This window comes from Castor canadensis, chromosome 3, assembly GCF_047511655.1.
Source record: "Castor canadensis chromosome 3, mCasCan1.hap1v2, whole genome shotgun sequence".
Lineage (NCBI taxonomy): Eukaryota > Metazoa > Chordata > Mammalia > Rodentia > Castoridae > Castor > Castor canadensis.
Window position 1 is genome coordinate 5,653,958 of NC_133388.1, and position 17,550 is coordinate 5,671,507.

The 17,550-nt window shown below is 48.9% G+C and overlaps 1 protein-coding gene across 4 annotated transcripts in view; it reads left to right on the plus strand.

Moving 5' to 3' along the window:
• The first annotated feature begins 2,240 nt into the window (after positions 1–2,240).
• The window catches only part of Brf1 (BRF1 general transcription factor IIIB subunit), a 55,779-nt gene continuing 40,469 nt past the window's right edge, over positions 2,241–17,550 (plus strand). The window contains exons 1-2 of one of the 4 annotated variants that reach the window (XM_074067011.1): positions 2,241–2,756; positions 10,673–10,753. In XM_074067011.1, coding sequence (XP_073923112.1) covers positions 2,573–2,756; positions 10,673–10,753 — 265 coding nt within the window. In that variant the 5' untranslated portion in view covers positions 2,241–2,572. Of the gene's footprint in view, positions 2,757–9,704; positions 9,772–10,672; positions 10,754–17,550 lie in introns of those variants that run through there. The other 3 variants (XM_074067010.1, XM_020159508.2, XM_074067016.1) reach the window with 3 other exon arrangements.

The window sequence follows — 17,550 nt, forward strand, 5'->3', positions numbered from 1 at the left end:
AAACAAAACAAAATAAAAACAAACAGACCCTCCAGCTGTGTTCCATGATTTAAGCATATAATTCTAGCTACTTAGGAGGCACAGATCAGGAAGTTTGCAGTTTGAGGCCAGCCTGGACAAAAAGTTCTGGAGGTCCCATCTCAACCAATGGCATGGTGGCACACTTCTGTAATCCCAGATAAGCAGAAAATGTAAGAGGATCATGGTGCAGGCCAGCCAGGTATAAAGCAAGACCCTATCTCAAGAATAACCAAAGCACAAAAAAACTGGCAGTGTTGCTCAAGCAGTAGAGCGTCTGCCTAGCAAGCACAAGGCCTTGAGTTCAACCCCCAATACTGCCAACCCCCCTGAAAAAACCCAAGACTCCAAAAACAGAACAACCTTCCCAAACTGAAAGAGCTGGACCAAAGAGCAGTTATGAGAAGGTGCTGCACTTCTGTGTTAGCTAAGTCTCTTGAGCTTTTTTTTTCTTCCTGTTTCCTCTTTAATTTTTAGGGATGTGCTTGTAATAAATTACTTAAAAAAATAAAAAAGAAAAGTCACCAGGAGATTCTTCTGGCTTTAGCCTCTAAGGTGTTGTGTGTTCCCCTGAACCATGGGCACAGTTTTCTAGCGTCCCTTGTTGGCTTGCCCGTGTTCTCAGGACTACTGGCAGCTGTAGCAGGGAACAGAAGCTTCATGCTTAGGGAGGGGCTCTGTGCCAGCTCCACTGCTCCTGTGACAGAAATCCACTGTGAACTTAAAATATTCTCTTGTATTTAACTCCAGTAGTTTTGCAGTTTTGATTTCACTGTTAGCTATTAATACCACTGGAATTTAATTTTAGAACAGTGTGAGGTCCACATTCTACTTAACCTTTCCCTTTAGCACACAGAAATCCCAACACTTTTGAAGAGTCATGTCCTCGTTGATTTGTGGACCTCACATTTCCTGTCTACTTGCTTTTGTTTCTAGACTCTTGGATCTATTCCACTTGTTCCTGCACAAATAACATACGGCCTTAAAAAAGACATAGATATTCTGTGCTTGATTGAATTCTCTTTTTCTTGGCAGTACTGGGAATTGAACTCTAGGCTTCATGCTTGCTAGGCAGCTGCTCTACCACTTGAGTCATCTACCAGATTTCTTTGCTTTTTTTGTTTGTTTTTCAGATAGGGTCTTCAGCTAACTGCCTGGGGCTGACCTCCAACTGAATAGGTGGGATTACAAACACTGGATACCATGCCCAGCCCCTTCTGATTTAAAAAAAAACAAAACTATCCTTGACGATTATCTCTTCCAAATGACTTTAGAATTAGGTTACCAACCTCTGTGAAATATCCTGTTGACATTTCTGTTGGGATTGCCTCGGTTTTACAAAACTGGTTAAGAATTTACGTATTTATAAACGTTGCTCCCATTGGGGAATGGCGTTTTTTTTATTTAGTTTGGGCTCCTGTTAAATTCTGCAAGAAAGGTTTGAGTTTTCAAAAATGTGGGTGTGGCAGGAGCGGTGGCTCACGCCTTTTAATCCTAATTACTAGGGAGGTGGAGATTAGGAGGATATCGGTTCGAGGCCAGTTCGGGCAAAACCAGGAGCTACTATGCCAGTCAGTAAAAGCTGCGCGCGCCCATCCCACTTATTACACAGGAAGCGTAATTAGGAGGTTCGGATCCAGAAACCTATTGGAAAAATACCTAAACCACAGGGCTGCGAGCGTGGCTCAAGCGGTAGAGTGCCTGCCTAGCAAGTGCTTTAGTCCTCAGTTCGAACCCCCGTGCCACCAGAAAGGAGGAGAGAAAAGTGGCTGCGCGCAAAATGTTTTCTAGACTTTCAGGGATGGCCAGGGTGATGGGGTGATTGTGAGCCGTATCTGCAGACAGCCCGGGTCCCGTTCGCTGGGAGTCACCGAGGTGAGGCTGTTAACAGCCAGGAAGAAGGAAGTCCTTGAACATACGACAGGGTGCAGGCGGGGCGGGTCCTGGCCACTCAAGGTAGCTCCCCGGACCCTGCCCACCATGCCGCCCCGCCCTCAGCTCCGGCTCGGGTCTCCGCTGTGGTCACACCTAGGCCCCGCCCACATACAGGCCCCGCCCACAACTTCCGCTTCCCCTCACCCTCCGTCCTTCTTCCTATAGCTCCGGAGCTTGTCCCAGGCCCCGCCCACAGCCCTTGCCCAGATAGCGCTCACAGCCACTGCTCCCGCTCCAGGTCCCGCCCACAGCTCAGGTCCCGTCCCGAGCTGAGCTCACCGCCCAGCCCCGCCCCGCCCCGCATGTCCCGCCTCCGCCGCGCCTCGGGAGAGGCCTGCTAGCTCGCTGTTTGGCGGTCCGGCGCCGGCCCGGCCCGGAGGTCGCCGGTTCGAGTCCTCGCGTCTTCGCCGCCGCCCGGGTACCCTTCCCGATCCCGTCGGCGCGGCCGTTGCAGGCGGAGCGGCCCGGGCTCGCTTGGCGAATCTGCTGCCGCGAATCGGCGGGCGCGGTGCTGGCGGCCTCGCGAGAGTGCGGTGCTGACCGACGCGGCTCGGCGGGCTGAGGGCCGCGGGCTGAGCTCCGGGGAGCCGGGCGGCCGGGCGGGCCGGGCGGCCTCACCATGACGGGCCGTGTGTGCCGCGGCTGCGGTGGCACCGATATCGAGCTGGACGCGGCGCGCGGCGACGCGGTGTGCACAGGCTGCGGCTCAGTGCTCGAGGACAACATCATCGTGTCCGAGGTCCAGTTCGTGGAGAACAGTGGCGGCGGATCGTCGGCCGTGGGCCAGTTCGTGTCGCTCGACGGTGGGTCGGGAAACTGAGGCGGACGGGGGGCGTGTGAGCCGGATCGGGGAAGCTGGGCCAGGTGGGGTGTGGAACTGGGCCAGGAAACTGAGACTGGCAGAGGGCAGGAGGCGCCATCCGGGCGGGGACACTGCACCAAGTGGGAAACTGAGGCAGCCCGCGGTGCCTGGCGCGGGAACAGAGGCGCGCGGAGGGGCTGCCCGGAGCCAGCGCGCTCATGGGGTCGGGCGGCCAGCGCCCTGTCTCCCATCCGCGTGTGTCCGCGGGCTGCGCCCCATCCGAGCGCGGCAGACCAATGTGGGAGGCAGCCTGGAAGTCCCTGTGGCTGTTTTCGGAGGTCGTTGTTTTGCAGGCTCACACCTGCTCCACGTTGAGACGCACTTGGCTTCACTGTTTTCCCTTTGTCACTCTGACAGGTGTGAGGCTGCTGCCCTGGGATCCACGGCATCACCTAACCACTGTGAAGCCAATAGGCACTTTTTAGATGCTGTGGCTATCCGCAGTCCTCTTTGTCCAGTCATCTGTTCAAGTCTTTGTTAGTTTTTATTTGTGTTGTTTCCATACAGTTTGACTTTTGAGAGTCCTTGATGTAGTCTACTTACAAGTGCTTCGTTGTGCATGCAATCCGCTGAGCAGAAGTTACTTACTCTTGACCAAAGGTTTTACATTTTGATGTACTTCAATTTGTTGATTTTTTTCTTCTAAGATTGTTCATTTCATGTCTTAAATGTCTTAGGCTGCCCCCAAATCACTACATTTGTCTTCTAAAAGTTTATGTTTTTTATTTATGTATGTTATATTTATGTTTGTTTATATTCATGTTAGTGCTGGGGATCTCACTCAGGACCTCTGGCATGCGTGCCCTCTGCACCCCCAACCCCTTCTGTTTACACTGAAATTAATGCTACATTTTGAGTTAAGCTTTGCAAAAAGCCTTCCCCTTTTCCATTGAACTGCCTTTGCTCCTTTGGCACAGGTCACAGGGCAGCATCTGTGGGGTCTGCTTCTGGGCCTTCTGTTCTGTGCTGTTTGCATTGTTACCACCACACTGTCTTGAAGACTTTTTTTTTTTTTTTTTTGATACTGGGGTTTGAACTCAGGGCTCATGCTTACTGGGCAAGTGCTTTACTGCTTGCCATTCTGCCAGCCCCTTGAAGACATTTTATATTGTCTTGAAATCAGATACTATGAGTCCTCCAACTTTACTCTTCCCTTTCAAAATTGTTGCAACCTTTCCCTTTAATTTTATAGTAAGTTTGAGGTTTTTTTGTTTTGTTTTGTTTTGTTTTTTTGTGCTGGGGATTGAACCCAGGGCCTTGCACATGCTGGAAAAGGGCTCTACCACTGTGCTGCACTTTCAGCCCAATATGGCTGATGTGTTTTTGTTTGGCCGGTAATCGTCACTTTCTAACCTTACTTGTTCTAGGAATAGCTTATGGACTGTGGGATTTTCTATATAGATAATCATGTTGTTGATAAGTACAGACTGTTTTATTTCTTCCTTTTGTTGCTCTTTTTTTGTCCTAGAAGAGACACTTTTGCCGTAGAGGGAAGCATTCAGTCTCTTCCATTCAGTGGAATGTTAGATACATGCTTTTGGAATCTGCACTTCATCATTACATTTGAAGAAGTTCCCTTTCTACTCCTACTTTGCTGAGTTTTTTATCACCATGGATGTTGAGTTTCATCAGATGTTATTTCTGCATCAAGTGATTCGATCAGATACTTTTCTTCTTTAGCCTGTCAGTGTGTCTGGTTCTTTTTTTAACCCTTGTGCTGGGGATTGGAGCCAGGGCCTCATGCATGATTCTTGTACTCTGCCACCAGTGTGGCTGATTCTTGAACATTGAACTGCGTAGTTCATTGTTTGGGGGTAAACTCACTCAGTTGTGGGTACTGTTGTTTGTATGTGATGCTGGACTGTTTGGTGATATTTTGTCTGTGCTCACTTGGGATATTGATTTGTAGTTTTCTTTGGTGGTACTGGAATTTGAACTCGGGGCCTTGTGCTTGCTTACCACTTGAGCCACACTCCCAGCCCTGGTCTATTGTTTTCTTTAATGTCTGTGTCAGCCTTTGCTGTCAAGGTATTGTGTCTCATGAAACCACTGGAGAAGTGGCCCTTCCTGTTTTTTGACAGGGTCTCACTATGTAGATGAGGCTGGCCTTGAACTCATGACGTTCCCACCTTAGCCTGCCTAATAGCCAGGATTATAGGCATGCACCATCACACCTGGTGGTATTTCTTTCTTAAATGTTTGATGGAATTCATCAGTGCAGCCATTTGGACCTAGAGGTTCCCCTTTTCAGGTTTTTAACTGGATCAGCTTCTGTAGAGGTTGCAGTTGTGTTTCAGATTGGTTCATGTTGGGTAGGTCTTGGGAGTTCAGTTTTGAGGAATGGATCTACTTGACTACATTGTAGAGTTTTTGCATGCACATTCTTGGTAGCACTCCTATGTCCTGGATGTCTGTAGGATCTGTAGTGATATCCCTTTTCCTTTCCAGTGTTGGTATCTTGAGTCCTGTCTCTCCTTTTCTCTTTTGCTTGAAGTTTACCAGTTTTGTTGATCTTTCCCAAGAACTGGCTTTGGAATTGAGTTTTCCCTCCCTGTACTGGGTCTTTGTGGGTGACTTCTCAAGGATGTCTTTAGGACTGCTGGGATAGTGGCTTTTTAGCACATTGTCTGCAGTCTTCTTACTGTTGCCAAGACATTGATGCCTGTGGAGGTGATAAAAACAGTAATAAACAGGTCATCTTGGTAGCAGACACACAGGGCTTTTCATGGGAAGGCACTGGGCCAGGCATGCCCCATGGTCTGGTAACAGCATGTTGTCTGTCCCCAGAGTGTAAGGGAAGTGTGGTGTGAAGCAGGTGTTGGTGAACTCCCACCTATGCACACCAGGAAATCTGGCTCAGGGACATTGAGCAGAAGCTCAATAGGCTCTTCGCTGGCACCAGGATACCTCTCCAAGGAGTGGCAGCCCCAGCAACCAGCATCAGGGCTCTTGGGAATGCACTGTGGTCCTGGTTTCTCAGCCCTGGGAGTAATGCAGGTTGTACTTGGAGGCCATCATCTGCTCTGCACAGCCCCTGACTTCTAGATCTTCCCCCTCCCCATGCAGCATGATCACAAGTCAGTTTCCTGCACTCAGATTGGTTCCCAGAACCCCTTGCTCAGCTTGCCCTTCCTCCATCTTCATCCTTAAAGCTGAGCATTCTCATCGTGTGACTATGTTTTAGGTTCTAAGGCCACTGTCTCCTAAGTGTTCTTGCTAATTGAGCGAGAACTAAGCTGGACACTTAACAGACTACTTTGCAATGTATAAGACATCAATCAGGGTAGGGTGGCAAGGGACTGCAGGAGGTGGAATCTGTCTTCAGAAGCCACTGCACCTGTGCTCTGGTGTTTGGGGGCTTTCAAAGCATAGTCTTCGCTGAAGGAAAGAACAGGCCATCTGAGGACTGCAGGCTCAAGAGTGGCAGAATGCATGGTGGTGGGTGGGTTGGATCGGCTAGGCCTTGGCCAAGTCTGAGGAAGGCTGTGCCACTGAAAAGGGTCTGGGCTCACCCCTGTGAGTAAGGATTCCAGGGCAAAGCAGGGCCTCCCCCAAAGTACATGCACCCCAGCATCCTGTGCCATGCATTCCCCGATGCCCCCCTCTGCCATTGGATGGTGACCTACATGCTCCACTGTCCTCTCAGGAGTTGTTGCAGTCACTCCTGAGGATGCTTGGCACAGAGGGAGCTCCCACACCAGGCAACCTGCTCCTGCCTCTTCCCCCTGTGCTGGGAGCAGCAAACCTTCTCTGTCATCACAACCCACGGTGGTGGGTTGGGAGTATTTCCTGTGGTTCCCAAAGTCAGAATTTTTTTCTGGGTTTGTGGTGCTGAAAATGGAACCCAGGGCCTCATGCGTGCTAGGAAAGTAGCCACTGAGTCTCACTCCAGCCCTGTAATCACAACTTTTAATGGCTACATAAGGCTACGTCAAGGCATTTGGAAATGCTAGTGTTTTCAGTGACGATTAATGAAATTCCCAAGATTCCTTTGTGATCGAAGTTCTGTACCGGGACTGGGAGCTTGCTGCCCCAGTCCTGGAGAGGGTCCCAGCAGGTGGAGCTGCTCCTATCTGCTGGGGAGCTCTCTGCTGTGAAGCCCGGAGTCTGCCATGTGTCCTGGGAGCTGAGTGTGGGCCTAGAAGCCTTGCTGGGCTCTGGTTCCCAGGTTGGAAAGTTCAAAGTGTCTGTTTCTATGCTGTGACCTCTCAAAGCCTGGCCATGTCCTGGTAGAAGGTATCTGTCTAAGGAAATGCTGGTTGAATTCCACTCTGGGTGAGAAGTTGGGTTGTAAAATGTTGCTTCTGCTTTGCTGTCCTGCCATGCTCCACACTCCTTGGTCTCCACGATCACAGTGATCTCTTGTGATCACTACAAGCCAGCTCTTTGGTGCTGGGCCCTCTTAGAAGAGGTTTAGGCTGCTGCTGTTGTTCAGCTATTTTTTTCTGTAGTGTCCCGTGCTGCTTTGTTCTGCTTGCATTCAGCACTGCTGTGATCTCTGCAGATGTCACCAGCAGTGGGAGTCACCATGGTCTTGTCAACCCTTCTTTGGGTGCTTACATGAGGTAACAAGCTCAGCTGCAGGGCCACCTGTATTCCTCTCCATCCTTTACTACCCAACAGGGCCTCAGACATGTACCTTCTCTTAAAAGGAGTGACATGGCAACAACAGGACTCCTCGGTTAAAAGGAGTGACATGGCAACAACAGGACTCCTCGGTTAAGTTAAATCAACACAGTTCATAAAAGCTGTTTCTGTGTTAGAAGAGTCAGTGAGTGGAATGAGGGATTGTGCTGTGTGAGGGCCTTTTCAGGTGCTGAAGCCACTTGGCCCTCACCTTTGGTCTGCTCCATTGTTTAGGCTGTGGTGTGTGCACCAGAGTAGCCAGGCTGTGACATGATCCTGGTGTCCTGGGCACAGTCCTCTGTGCCTTTTGTTCACCTAAGGGCTCTTTTCTGCATGGCCTGGAATTGCAGGTTCCACTCCACTGTCCACGAGGGGGCAGTCTTGGCCAGGTCCATTTACGTGGTACTTTTTTGTTTACTGTATTTTTTGTTATAGAAAATATCAAATGTTACCAGGTGTGGTGGTTCAAACCTGTAATTCTAGCACTTAGGAGGAGGAGGCAGGAGGATCTCAAAATTGAGGACATTCTGAGCTATATAGCAAGACTGTCTCAAAAAACCAACACCAAAAAAAAAAAAAAAAAAAAAGAGAAAATGATGAAGAAAACAGCAAATATTCTTAGAAGTAGAGCACACCTACAGGGCAAGCATTGCCAGTTGGCAATTGCAGCCTGAGGTCACAGTTGGACTTTCTTCTTTCACACTTCAGGGAGCCTAAGTGTGAGCCATGCCTCAGCATGCTGAGATTTGCTGAGTAAGTGCTTTTTATACCATCCAGGAATGCTCTCCACTGCACGCGCATGTGGGGACTGGGGGAAGCAAAAATTAAGGAGCCTCTTCCAGAGCAGGTGCAGCTGCAGCAGGCTCAGGCAGGGTGTTGGGGAGAGGTGAGATATGGGAGCCCCACAGGGAGCAAGGAGAGTGATGGAGGAAGGGGAGTGGAGGGCAGAGGGTGTGTGTGTGTGTGTGTGTGTGTGTGTGTGTGCACACGCGTGGAGGTAGCAGTGACTTGGTGGCTTTGCAGGGTGCTTTGGAGCATGAAAATATTGCATTGAACACTCAGCCAAACTTGAAGTCACCACTCATTTAACATGCCATCTCTCCATGATCCTGTTCTGGCAGGAGACCTTTGGTTACCTGTTCTCTGTGTCTGAGCAGGGCAAGGTGGCTGGAATGGAGGCCATTGAGTCCCTGTCTCCAGACAGTGAGTGACCTTTATGCTTTGACCAGTGTCCTTTTTTTCATTCAGTGTTATTTGGCTTTTATTAAAGCAAATAGTCACCTAAATTAGAGCAACAGGACAACTCTTTTCTTTTTTTTTTTTAAATAAAAGTTGGAGGGGAAGTATGTGTTCGAAACAAGCTTCTGAGGTGTGGTTGTTCTGATCCAGTGACTACAAATGATTGTGGTCTTCTTCTTTGGGTTTCCTTTATCTAAAAGATTTCAAACATAAAAATTCTAACATTTTAAAAAACACTACCCACAAAATAAAGAAGGGTAGGAAATACAGACAGTGAGGCCCTGGGCTGGATTCTACAGAACCCAGAGTTAGTATGTTGGTGTTTGAAGCCCCTGCATTCTTAGTCTAGGTGGACCAGCTGGACAGGTCTCCCCTGGGCCCTACATTGCCCCCTAGCCTCTCTCCTGGATTCCTGTGTTTAGAGGCTCCCTGATGTGTCTCTACCTGGCCTCTCCAGCTCTGAGGAGGGTACACTACTGGGTCCTGCCCCAGCTTCTTGAAAGCCACAGGTTGTGGCAATTTGTTATGGTAGCACCAAGAAACTAACACACAGCTCTGCAGTGTGGCACCCAAACTATCTGCTCCTGGTCCCAACCCAGCTGGCCTTGTGACCATGTTAACCACCAGAAGGTGGCAGAGGGACACTGGTCAGCTGTGGGCCTCAGCAGCTTCTGCTGCTGATGGAGGAGGGCTGAGTACCCCATGAGGCAGGTGCCCTGCTCAGCTCTTTTCCCAGGCCAGCCCTGACACTTGGGTCTGGAGCTCCACGTGGCTTAATGGCTGTCCATCTAGGCCCATGCTTTGTTCTTTTCAGATTTTCTTGGCTACTGTAATTCCTTTTTTGCTTCCAGCTGAATTTTAGAGTTGCCTTACCAATCTTTAAAGAGCCTTATTAGTACTTGTTTGGGATCCAGTTTTATTCACAGATAAGCCAGAGGCTGTGCTTGCTCTGTGCTGACTGTGCTGGTGGCTGTCCCCAGAGTGGCACAAGGTTCCTGCTGGTGTAGGTAGCTGGCCTTGTGTTTTACCCAGAGGGCCTGACCCAGACTTCAGCGGTGGCATTCTTGGGCTCTATCACTTCTGCATTTCAGGTTCTTCCTCTCCCTGTCCGTCTGATGGTACTGCATGCTCAACTTCCCTACAGGGCTGAGGTTTTGTGCATGTGGCCCTAACTGTAGAAATGTTGAGTTCTCCTGTCTGTGCTTTTTCATAAATGTGCCAGCTGCTGAGGGCCAACACTGCAAGTCAGAAGGCTCATTCCAGCTCACACTGCCTGGCTTCCTCACTCTAGCATGTGTCCACGTGAAAATCAGGCTTCCATGGTAGGGTTTCTAGTGTGATGAACAAACCACATGCACATCTAATATTTTCAAAGGGTACCTAGGGCCAACCCTCACTCCCAAAGCCACCCCTGCCCAAAGTGGGGTAGTGTGTAGTGGGCCATCTGGGTTTCACTTCGTTGGCAGAGTTCCAAAGCAGAGTGCTATGGCTGTGATCATAGTAGCTGTTCTCTATGGAAGGGTAGCACACAAGTAGGTAGAGGCTTGGGTGCCTCTTGGAGACCAGCTGGCTGGTGGACTCTAGGGCCACACAGGACTTGGTCCCTGCCCTCCAAGAGCCTATAGTCCAGCAGGAGTCACTATACAAGTGTAATGTGTCGGATGGCTGGCCTGGGGCATAGCAGAGGGCTATAAAGAGGGACATGAGGGACCAAGCCCACACTGTCAGGCACACCTCACTTCTGTTGGGAGGCAGCCACATGATAATGCTCTACTGACTTGTAGTGCATTAGGAACATGCAGATGGGCTGGGCCCATCCTCAGCTCCAGGTTGAGGCCACACCTGCTGGCTAGGCAGGGCAGAGGGGCTTCTCTGCATGGCCTGCTGCTCTTCCCTGCATGAGTGCTGGGCTCTGCTATATTCTGCATGCAGTGAAACAGCTACCTGGGTCTCTCCACCAGGCTCTGCTAACCTCTCTCTCTGTTTTTCCAGGTGCTGGCAAGACCCCAACCCTGGGCGGTGGCTTCCATGTGAACCTGGGGAAGGAGTCAAGAGCACAGACCCTGCAAAACGGTATTACCCACTGCAGACACTGCTGACCCTGGGGTGGGGGCCTGGAGATGGAGTTGGTATGCTGGGGTAAAGGCTGAGAGCAGAATAGGCCTCAGCTGCTGCTTCTGGTCTGCAGCTTCCGTCCTGCTCCAGCTTTACTTCGTGGCCCGCAACCCTCAAGGCCCAGGCCTGCTTGCATTCTGGAAGGAATTGCTCCTGAGTCTCCTTCCCCGTCATCAGAACCCTTCTGGGTATCAAGCAGCTCTTTCAGGGCCACTCAGAAGAGGTTCCTGGACCCTGCTGGGCCCACAGGAAATGTTCCTGGTATTTGTGGAGATGAGTATAGGATCAGGAAGTTTATAGCAATTTGACATGACAGTGATATTTTCATTGTGCTCTTTAAAAAAGTGCTAGTCCATGGCAGACTGGAAAAACGTCTGTTCAGATTCTTGGCCTGTTTTTAATTGGGTGCCTTGTTTTATTGAATTGAAAAGTCCTTTATTTATTTTAGACATGAGTTTATACAGATACATTATTTACAGAAAATTTTCTCTCATTCCATGGGCTGTCTTCATTCCTTCATGGTGTCCTTTGAAGTACAAGATTTTTCATTCTGTCCTTTTGCTCCTGGGCCTGAGCCAGTCACACCACAGAGCCTGATCCTTCTGTCCTCAGTGTTGTACTGTCAGCCCTTGCATTTAGGGGTTGGTCCTGGTAAGTTAATCAGTGCCTGTAGCGTATGGTAAGGGCCCAGCTTCCTTCTTCTGTGTGTGGATACTCAATGTTTTTGTGGGAAAGACTATTTCCCAGTTGGCACCTTCTCTGAGAATCATTCCCACATTCTTGGTTCTGCACTACTGGTCTGTGCTGGTGCTAGAGCTGACACCTCATGGTTTTGGTTACTGCTGTGCAGCAAGTTCTGAAATTGAGGAATGAGTTGTCTAACCCTGCTCTTTTTAGAAGTGTTATGTTGACTGTTCTCAGTCTCTCAGATTTCTCCTTTTTTTTTTCCTTTATCTTTTTACACAGGATCTCACTATGTAGCCAAGGCTGTCCTTGAACTCATGATTGCAGGTGTGCACCACTATGCTTGGCAGTCCCCTGCATTTCAATTTCAATATAAATCTTAGGATTTTTTTTCTTTTTTTGTGGGACTGGGGTTAAAATTTAGGGCTTCACACTTGCAAAGCAGGTAGTCTACAGCTTCAGCCACACCTCTGGTCCATTTTTGCTCTTGTTATTTTGGAGATGGGGTCTCACAAATGCTTTGCCTAGGCTGGCTTCGACCTCAATCGTGCCTATCTCAGCCTCCCAAGTTGCTAGGATTACAGACGTGAGCCACTAGCGCCCAGCTCACTTGTCAATTTCTGCAAGGGAGTCAGGATTTTGAGGGGGGTCAGATTAATCTGTAGATCATTATCGGGAGTACTGTCACCTGAGCAGTACTGAGTTGCCTGGTCCCTGAACATAGGGCGTTATTTCCACTGATTTAGGTCTTCAGAGTGTAAGTTTTACACTTACTTTGTTAACTTTTTTCCCAATTGATAGCTGAATTTTGATCCTTTTCCTGTAACTTTGGTGACCTCATTGATTAGTCCTAGTAGTTTTTAGTGGAGTCCTTTGGATTTTTCTGAATATAAGATCATGCCTACTGCAAGGAGATGTAGCATTCCTTTCCTTCCCATCCTAGCTGCCTGTTAACTTTCTTGCCTGATGGCACTTGCTGAACCTCCATTCCCATGTTGAACAGCAGTGGCAAGAGCAGAGCCCTTCTCTTTCACTATTGAGTGTGTGGCAGCCATGGGTTGGTCCAGGTAGAGGGACCTCTCAGACTTGGCTGTTTCCTTCAGGAATGTTATGACCATGTAAGAGCACACCTTGGTTAGGTGTAGCCCAGTTCCTGCAGTCTTTGTGTGCACAAGGCATGTCACCCTGGTTTTCTCCTTGACCATCCTGGGGAGGCTGAAGCTCTGTAGACCTGTCCTATTCCTGGTGGTCGCAGGTGGTGGGTGACTAACGGGCACAGCTAGCAGCTCCTACTGGCCAGCAAGGCCAATCCCTGTCAACCAACTGGCACAGGGCAAGAGGGGCTTGTGATTACTACTCAGAGCGAATGTGTATACATTTCCATTGTGCTGTTTTGCTCTGATCTTGTGGACTTCATAGTAGATAAGTATAGTTAGCTCTTCTCTTACTGAGTTCTGGCTTGATCCTCCTGTAGGCAGAGACCAGTTCTGTAGGACTTCAGAGTTTGAAGTGCTTTGAGGCTGGCTTCATGGCCCGGCTCACGGTCAGTTTAGGCAAAAGTGGAGGCATGGGTTACTGGCTCCTTGCCCTGCATTAAGGGGTGTAGTGCAGGTCCTTGTGGACTTTGATTCTGTTTGTTCTGCCTGTGACTGAGAGGGCATCTTCAACTTTCCAGCCCTGACTGTGGGTTTGTCCATTTTTAGTCACATTTTTTTTCTTTTTTCACACAAAATTATTCATAGATTTAAAAAATAGAATGATTCCATTTTTTATTATAAATAATAAAAGGCACATATATGGAAAGATATAATTCATGTGCTAAGCTTTTCTTCTTTCCCTTCTCTTCCCTTCCCTTCCCTTCCTTTCCTTTCCCCCTTCCCCTTTCCCTATCCCCTCCCCCCTTTCCCCTTTTCGTTTTCCTTTTTGAGATGGGTTCTCACTATGTTGCTTCAGCTGCTCTTGAACTCCTGGGCTCAAGCAGTCCTGCCTGAGCCATCTGAGTAACTGAAACTACAGTACACATCACTATACCAGTTTTTCTTTTTTTTGAAGCAGTGTCTTTGCTGCTTAGCCTAGGCTGACCTTGAACTCAAAATCCTTCTACCTCAGCTTCCTTAAGTGCTGGAATTACAGGTGCATGCCACCATGCCTGGCATAATTCTACCCATAGTTCTGTGGGCTTTGCTTTGCCTGTCTTAGCCCTCTTGATTGGTCCCATGCATTTGGAGCCCTCCGCTGCGACCTTCTCGCCCACTTAGGTGTGGCCCAGCTTCACCCCTTGTTTCTGGACAGTGCTCATATGATCTCCATCCTCCATCTCTGCTTCTGCTGACTGTGACTTTTCCCCCAATACAGAATAATGCATTTTTCCAAAAGCCCTGTGGTGTGTTCATTAGAGTTGTTATGCCCAGACCCAGAACCAACTGTAAAGAGTAGCATTAGTGCAGACATGTTAATTGCTGTGATATTGGAAACTACACAGAGAGCAATAATTCATCTTGTGTTTTTTGTTTGTTTGTTTGTTTGTTTATTTAAGTCTTTTAAATATGCTTACCATGTGAGAAATCCAGGCAGTGTGCAGACTCCCTAAACATGGGTGTCTGTGGAGCAGCAGGCGGGTGGGCTCAGGAAGCCCTTGGTGCCTGCTCACTGTAGGCACCCTGCACCCTGGCTGAGTTACTGCTGGGTGGTTAGAGGGCCTCAGCTGTTGCCCACTGCATACCATTCCATGGGAGCTCTTACCTGGGGTCCTAGTCAGCTGCCTGAGCACCTGCAGCAGGGACCACGTCTTACCCTTGTCCTGAGGGCAGACAGTGCCTCCCTTGCTTGCCTTTCCCACTGGGCCCTGGTGAACATGGCCTGCTCCTGGCCTCTGCTGCCTGCAGAAGTGTTTTTTTCTCTTTGCCCTTAGAGGCTCATGCTGACTTGAACCTTCCTGTCAATTTGGGAGTGTGTCCGACACCCTTTCTAGATGTCCTTGGAAACAGGATAATTCTGACCCTCCATTATGGCTGTGTTTCTGGTGTGTTGGGGCTCTTCCTTCCTCTTACATTTTATTTTGTATTTATCAACTTTTAAAAAGATTTTACTGTCTTTTGCTTACTTAATCTTGGCCCTATCTCTATGCCTTTATTTTTTTTTTTACGATACTTGGGATTGAACCCAGGGCCTCACACTCAAGCTGTCTACCACTTGAACCATACCTCCAGCCCTTTTGTTTTTGTTTTTGAGATGAGGTCTTGCTACCTTTGCTCAGGCTGCTCTTGAACTCATGATCCTCATGCCTTTGTCTCCCAAATAGCTAGGATTATAGCTATGTACCACAATGCCCAGCTCAGGTGTCTTTTTATTTTCCTTGTTATTCTGTGTTCTTCACCTCCTCCCACCCTCCCAGGGTCTGGAAGTTTTATGTAGTATGATGACTCTTATACTGGTTACCCAACTTTTTAGCAGTTGTGCTGCTGCCACTGGCTGCTGTCTGTCATGAGAGCATCACCTGCCTCCACCCCCAGCCTGGAGATTTGGTTGACATCTGAATTTGACTTCAGAGTATCACTGTGTTAAGTCTTAAGTATCTTTCTTAGAAAACAACAAAGATGGAAAAAAAGAAAAAGCAAATAACACAAGTGGAAGTAACTGAACTGGCTGTCTCCAAGGGCTGTTTGGCTTTACTTGCTTCTTGTGCCTGTGCTCTCTTGGGTTCCTCCCTCTTTGCACTTGTCAGGTGTACACTTGAGTCATGCTGGGGAAGGATCTGGAGAGAGAAACTCTTGACTCCCTGCCTGTGTGTGTATTTGTCCTCCCACTGGAATGCTTGTTAAGTTTTAGGCTCACATCAAAATTGAGCAAACAGTACAGAGCTTCCCATATATCCCGTCCTCATGTATCCCCCCCTGCCCCCCCGCCTCCCTTCCCACAGCGGGGCATCTGCTACTGTAGCTGATCCACAATGACATCACATCACATTGAGCCCTCTGTGCTTCAGAGTGTCTGGAAATCTGGGGGTGATGTTCCCTGTTTTCCTGCTGTTTGACTGTGTTGACAATGTCTTGGCTATTCTGTTTCCTTTGCATTTCAACATAAATTTTACAGTCAGCTTGTTGATTTGCAAAGGAAAACCTGCCCAGGTTTTGTTGGGATTACATTGAATCTGTAGATCAAACTGGAAAGTTGCTACATGTACGTATTAAATCTAGTGATTTGTAGGTTCTGTTCTATGCTGGCAACCACATAATGCCTGTGAACAGGCATTATTACTTCTTTTCCACCTTATTTTTATTTATTTTCAGTGCCTTGTTACATTTTGTTGCTTGTTGCTAGACTGCCCAGTAGCATCCTGCAGCAGTGATGAACTCCACAGTCTTGCCCCACCTCTGGCTTCACTGTGAAGTGTTCAGAACTGTGCTATTAGGAATGATGTTATTAAGCATTTTATCATGTAAATGCTTAGTATCACTTTGTACCTACTGAAATGGTTATGTAGATTTTCTGTTTATTTTATTAGTGTGGTGTGCTGCCCGAGGGTTTGGAGTCTGGGATCAGGTCCAGCCTCTGGTGTGGGCCCTCTGGAGAGTGCCTTTCACCTTTGTCAAATACTGAAGAGCTAGTACCTCTTAAGCCCTCATTTCAGTGAGTCTGCTGTCAGGCTGTGAGCCCTGCTGGGTCATAGGGTGGCATATCTGCTGTGCTTTGTGCTGATGGGGTGGAGGCCATGAGAACTGCTTTCTTTCTGCCCAGTTGGTCAGTCTTAGTTCTGCCCAGGCCTTGGCTATGGGGACAGTGAAACACCCTCCATGTCAGTTCTTGCCGACTGGATCCCTTGAGCTTGTGCTCATAGGAGCAAGGCTGCAGCACGGTGGGCCCTATGTATTTAGGCTGACCGCCCAGAATGGGAGCCTCCTCCCTAACTTGCTAGGCCACACGCCCTAGTTGTGCCTTCCCTGGTGGCTCACTGGTACATGCCTTTAGCTAGCAGTCATGGTTAGTGAGTCTTGTCTGTCAGTGGCACATCAGCTCACACATCCTTATCAAAGAAACCAGGGAACCTGCTCTTAATGTTCTGTGGTGAGGTGGAGCTGCCTGGGCATTGCAGGAGTGGGTCTGGGGTCCACAGGATGCTGGTGGGACTAGAAGTCTCTGTGTTGGTGGTTCTTCTTGGCATCCTGACCTTGATCTATCCTGGGTACCCAGGGGTCTTGTGCCTGGGAGGTGGGCTCTGTCTGCCCTCACCCCTTGTGCCCACACACAGGTGGGGTGTATATGAAGCCTATGCAGAGTGCTAGTGTCAACAGCTCTCCCCACGAGACCCTCCACTCACTACTGGCTCTGGTGTAGTGTCCATTGTTGAGGGTGCAGGAGGCCCTACTTTTCCTGCCTGTGGAACAGTACTACCTCTGCTTCCTCTCTCCATGCCGTCTCTTAGTCCACAGCTTTTGGGAAGGTCTTGTTCCAAGCAGGGGTGTGGACAGAGAGGCAGCCATCCCAGCCACCAAAGTGCTTTGAAATTCCTAGAAAGGCCCAGCACCCTCATATCCACCAGGTATTGTGTGTGGCCTTGTCATTTGCCCCTTCCCTTCACAAGTGTGCAAAGGATGGCTCATTAGGCTATCCCTTTCTCTGGCCAGGCATTCAGCTTTTAGAAGGGAGGATGTCCAAGGCTGAACTTGGCAGAGGGCTCTGCTAGGAAGGGTGTGGTAAGATGACCTGGTCCCTTTGCTGTGGGGAAGGAGGCCTAGGCTCATAGCTATGGAAGAAAGGGAACTTCTGCCACAGGGCAGCCAGGGAGTAGCATCAGACTGGCCAGCCCAAATTGATCTCTGTTAGACACCCCAGATTTCAGGGATCCTCCGACAGAGGCTCACTCAGCCACTCCACACAGACTTGTTCAGAGCCTGAAACATGATATGGGAAGAACAGGATTTTGTGGCATGGGAAATCCGTAAGGAATTCACATTTCAGTGTTCATAATAGAAATTCATCAGAATATACACACAAAGTGAATGTAAAAACTTATGAGGACAAAGGGCAATCTCTATTCTTAATCTTTAATTGCTATTGTGGTCCTGTGACAC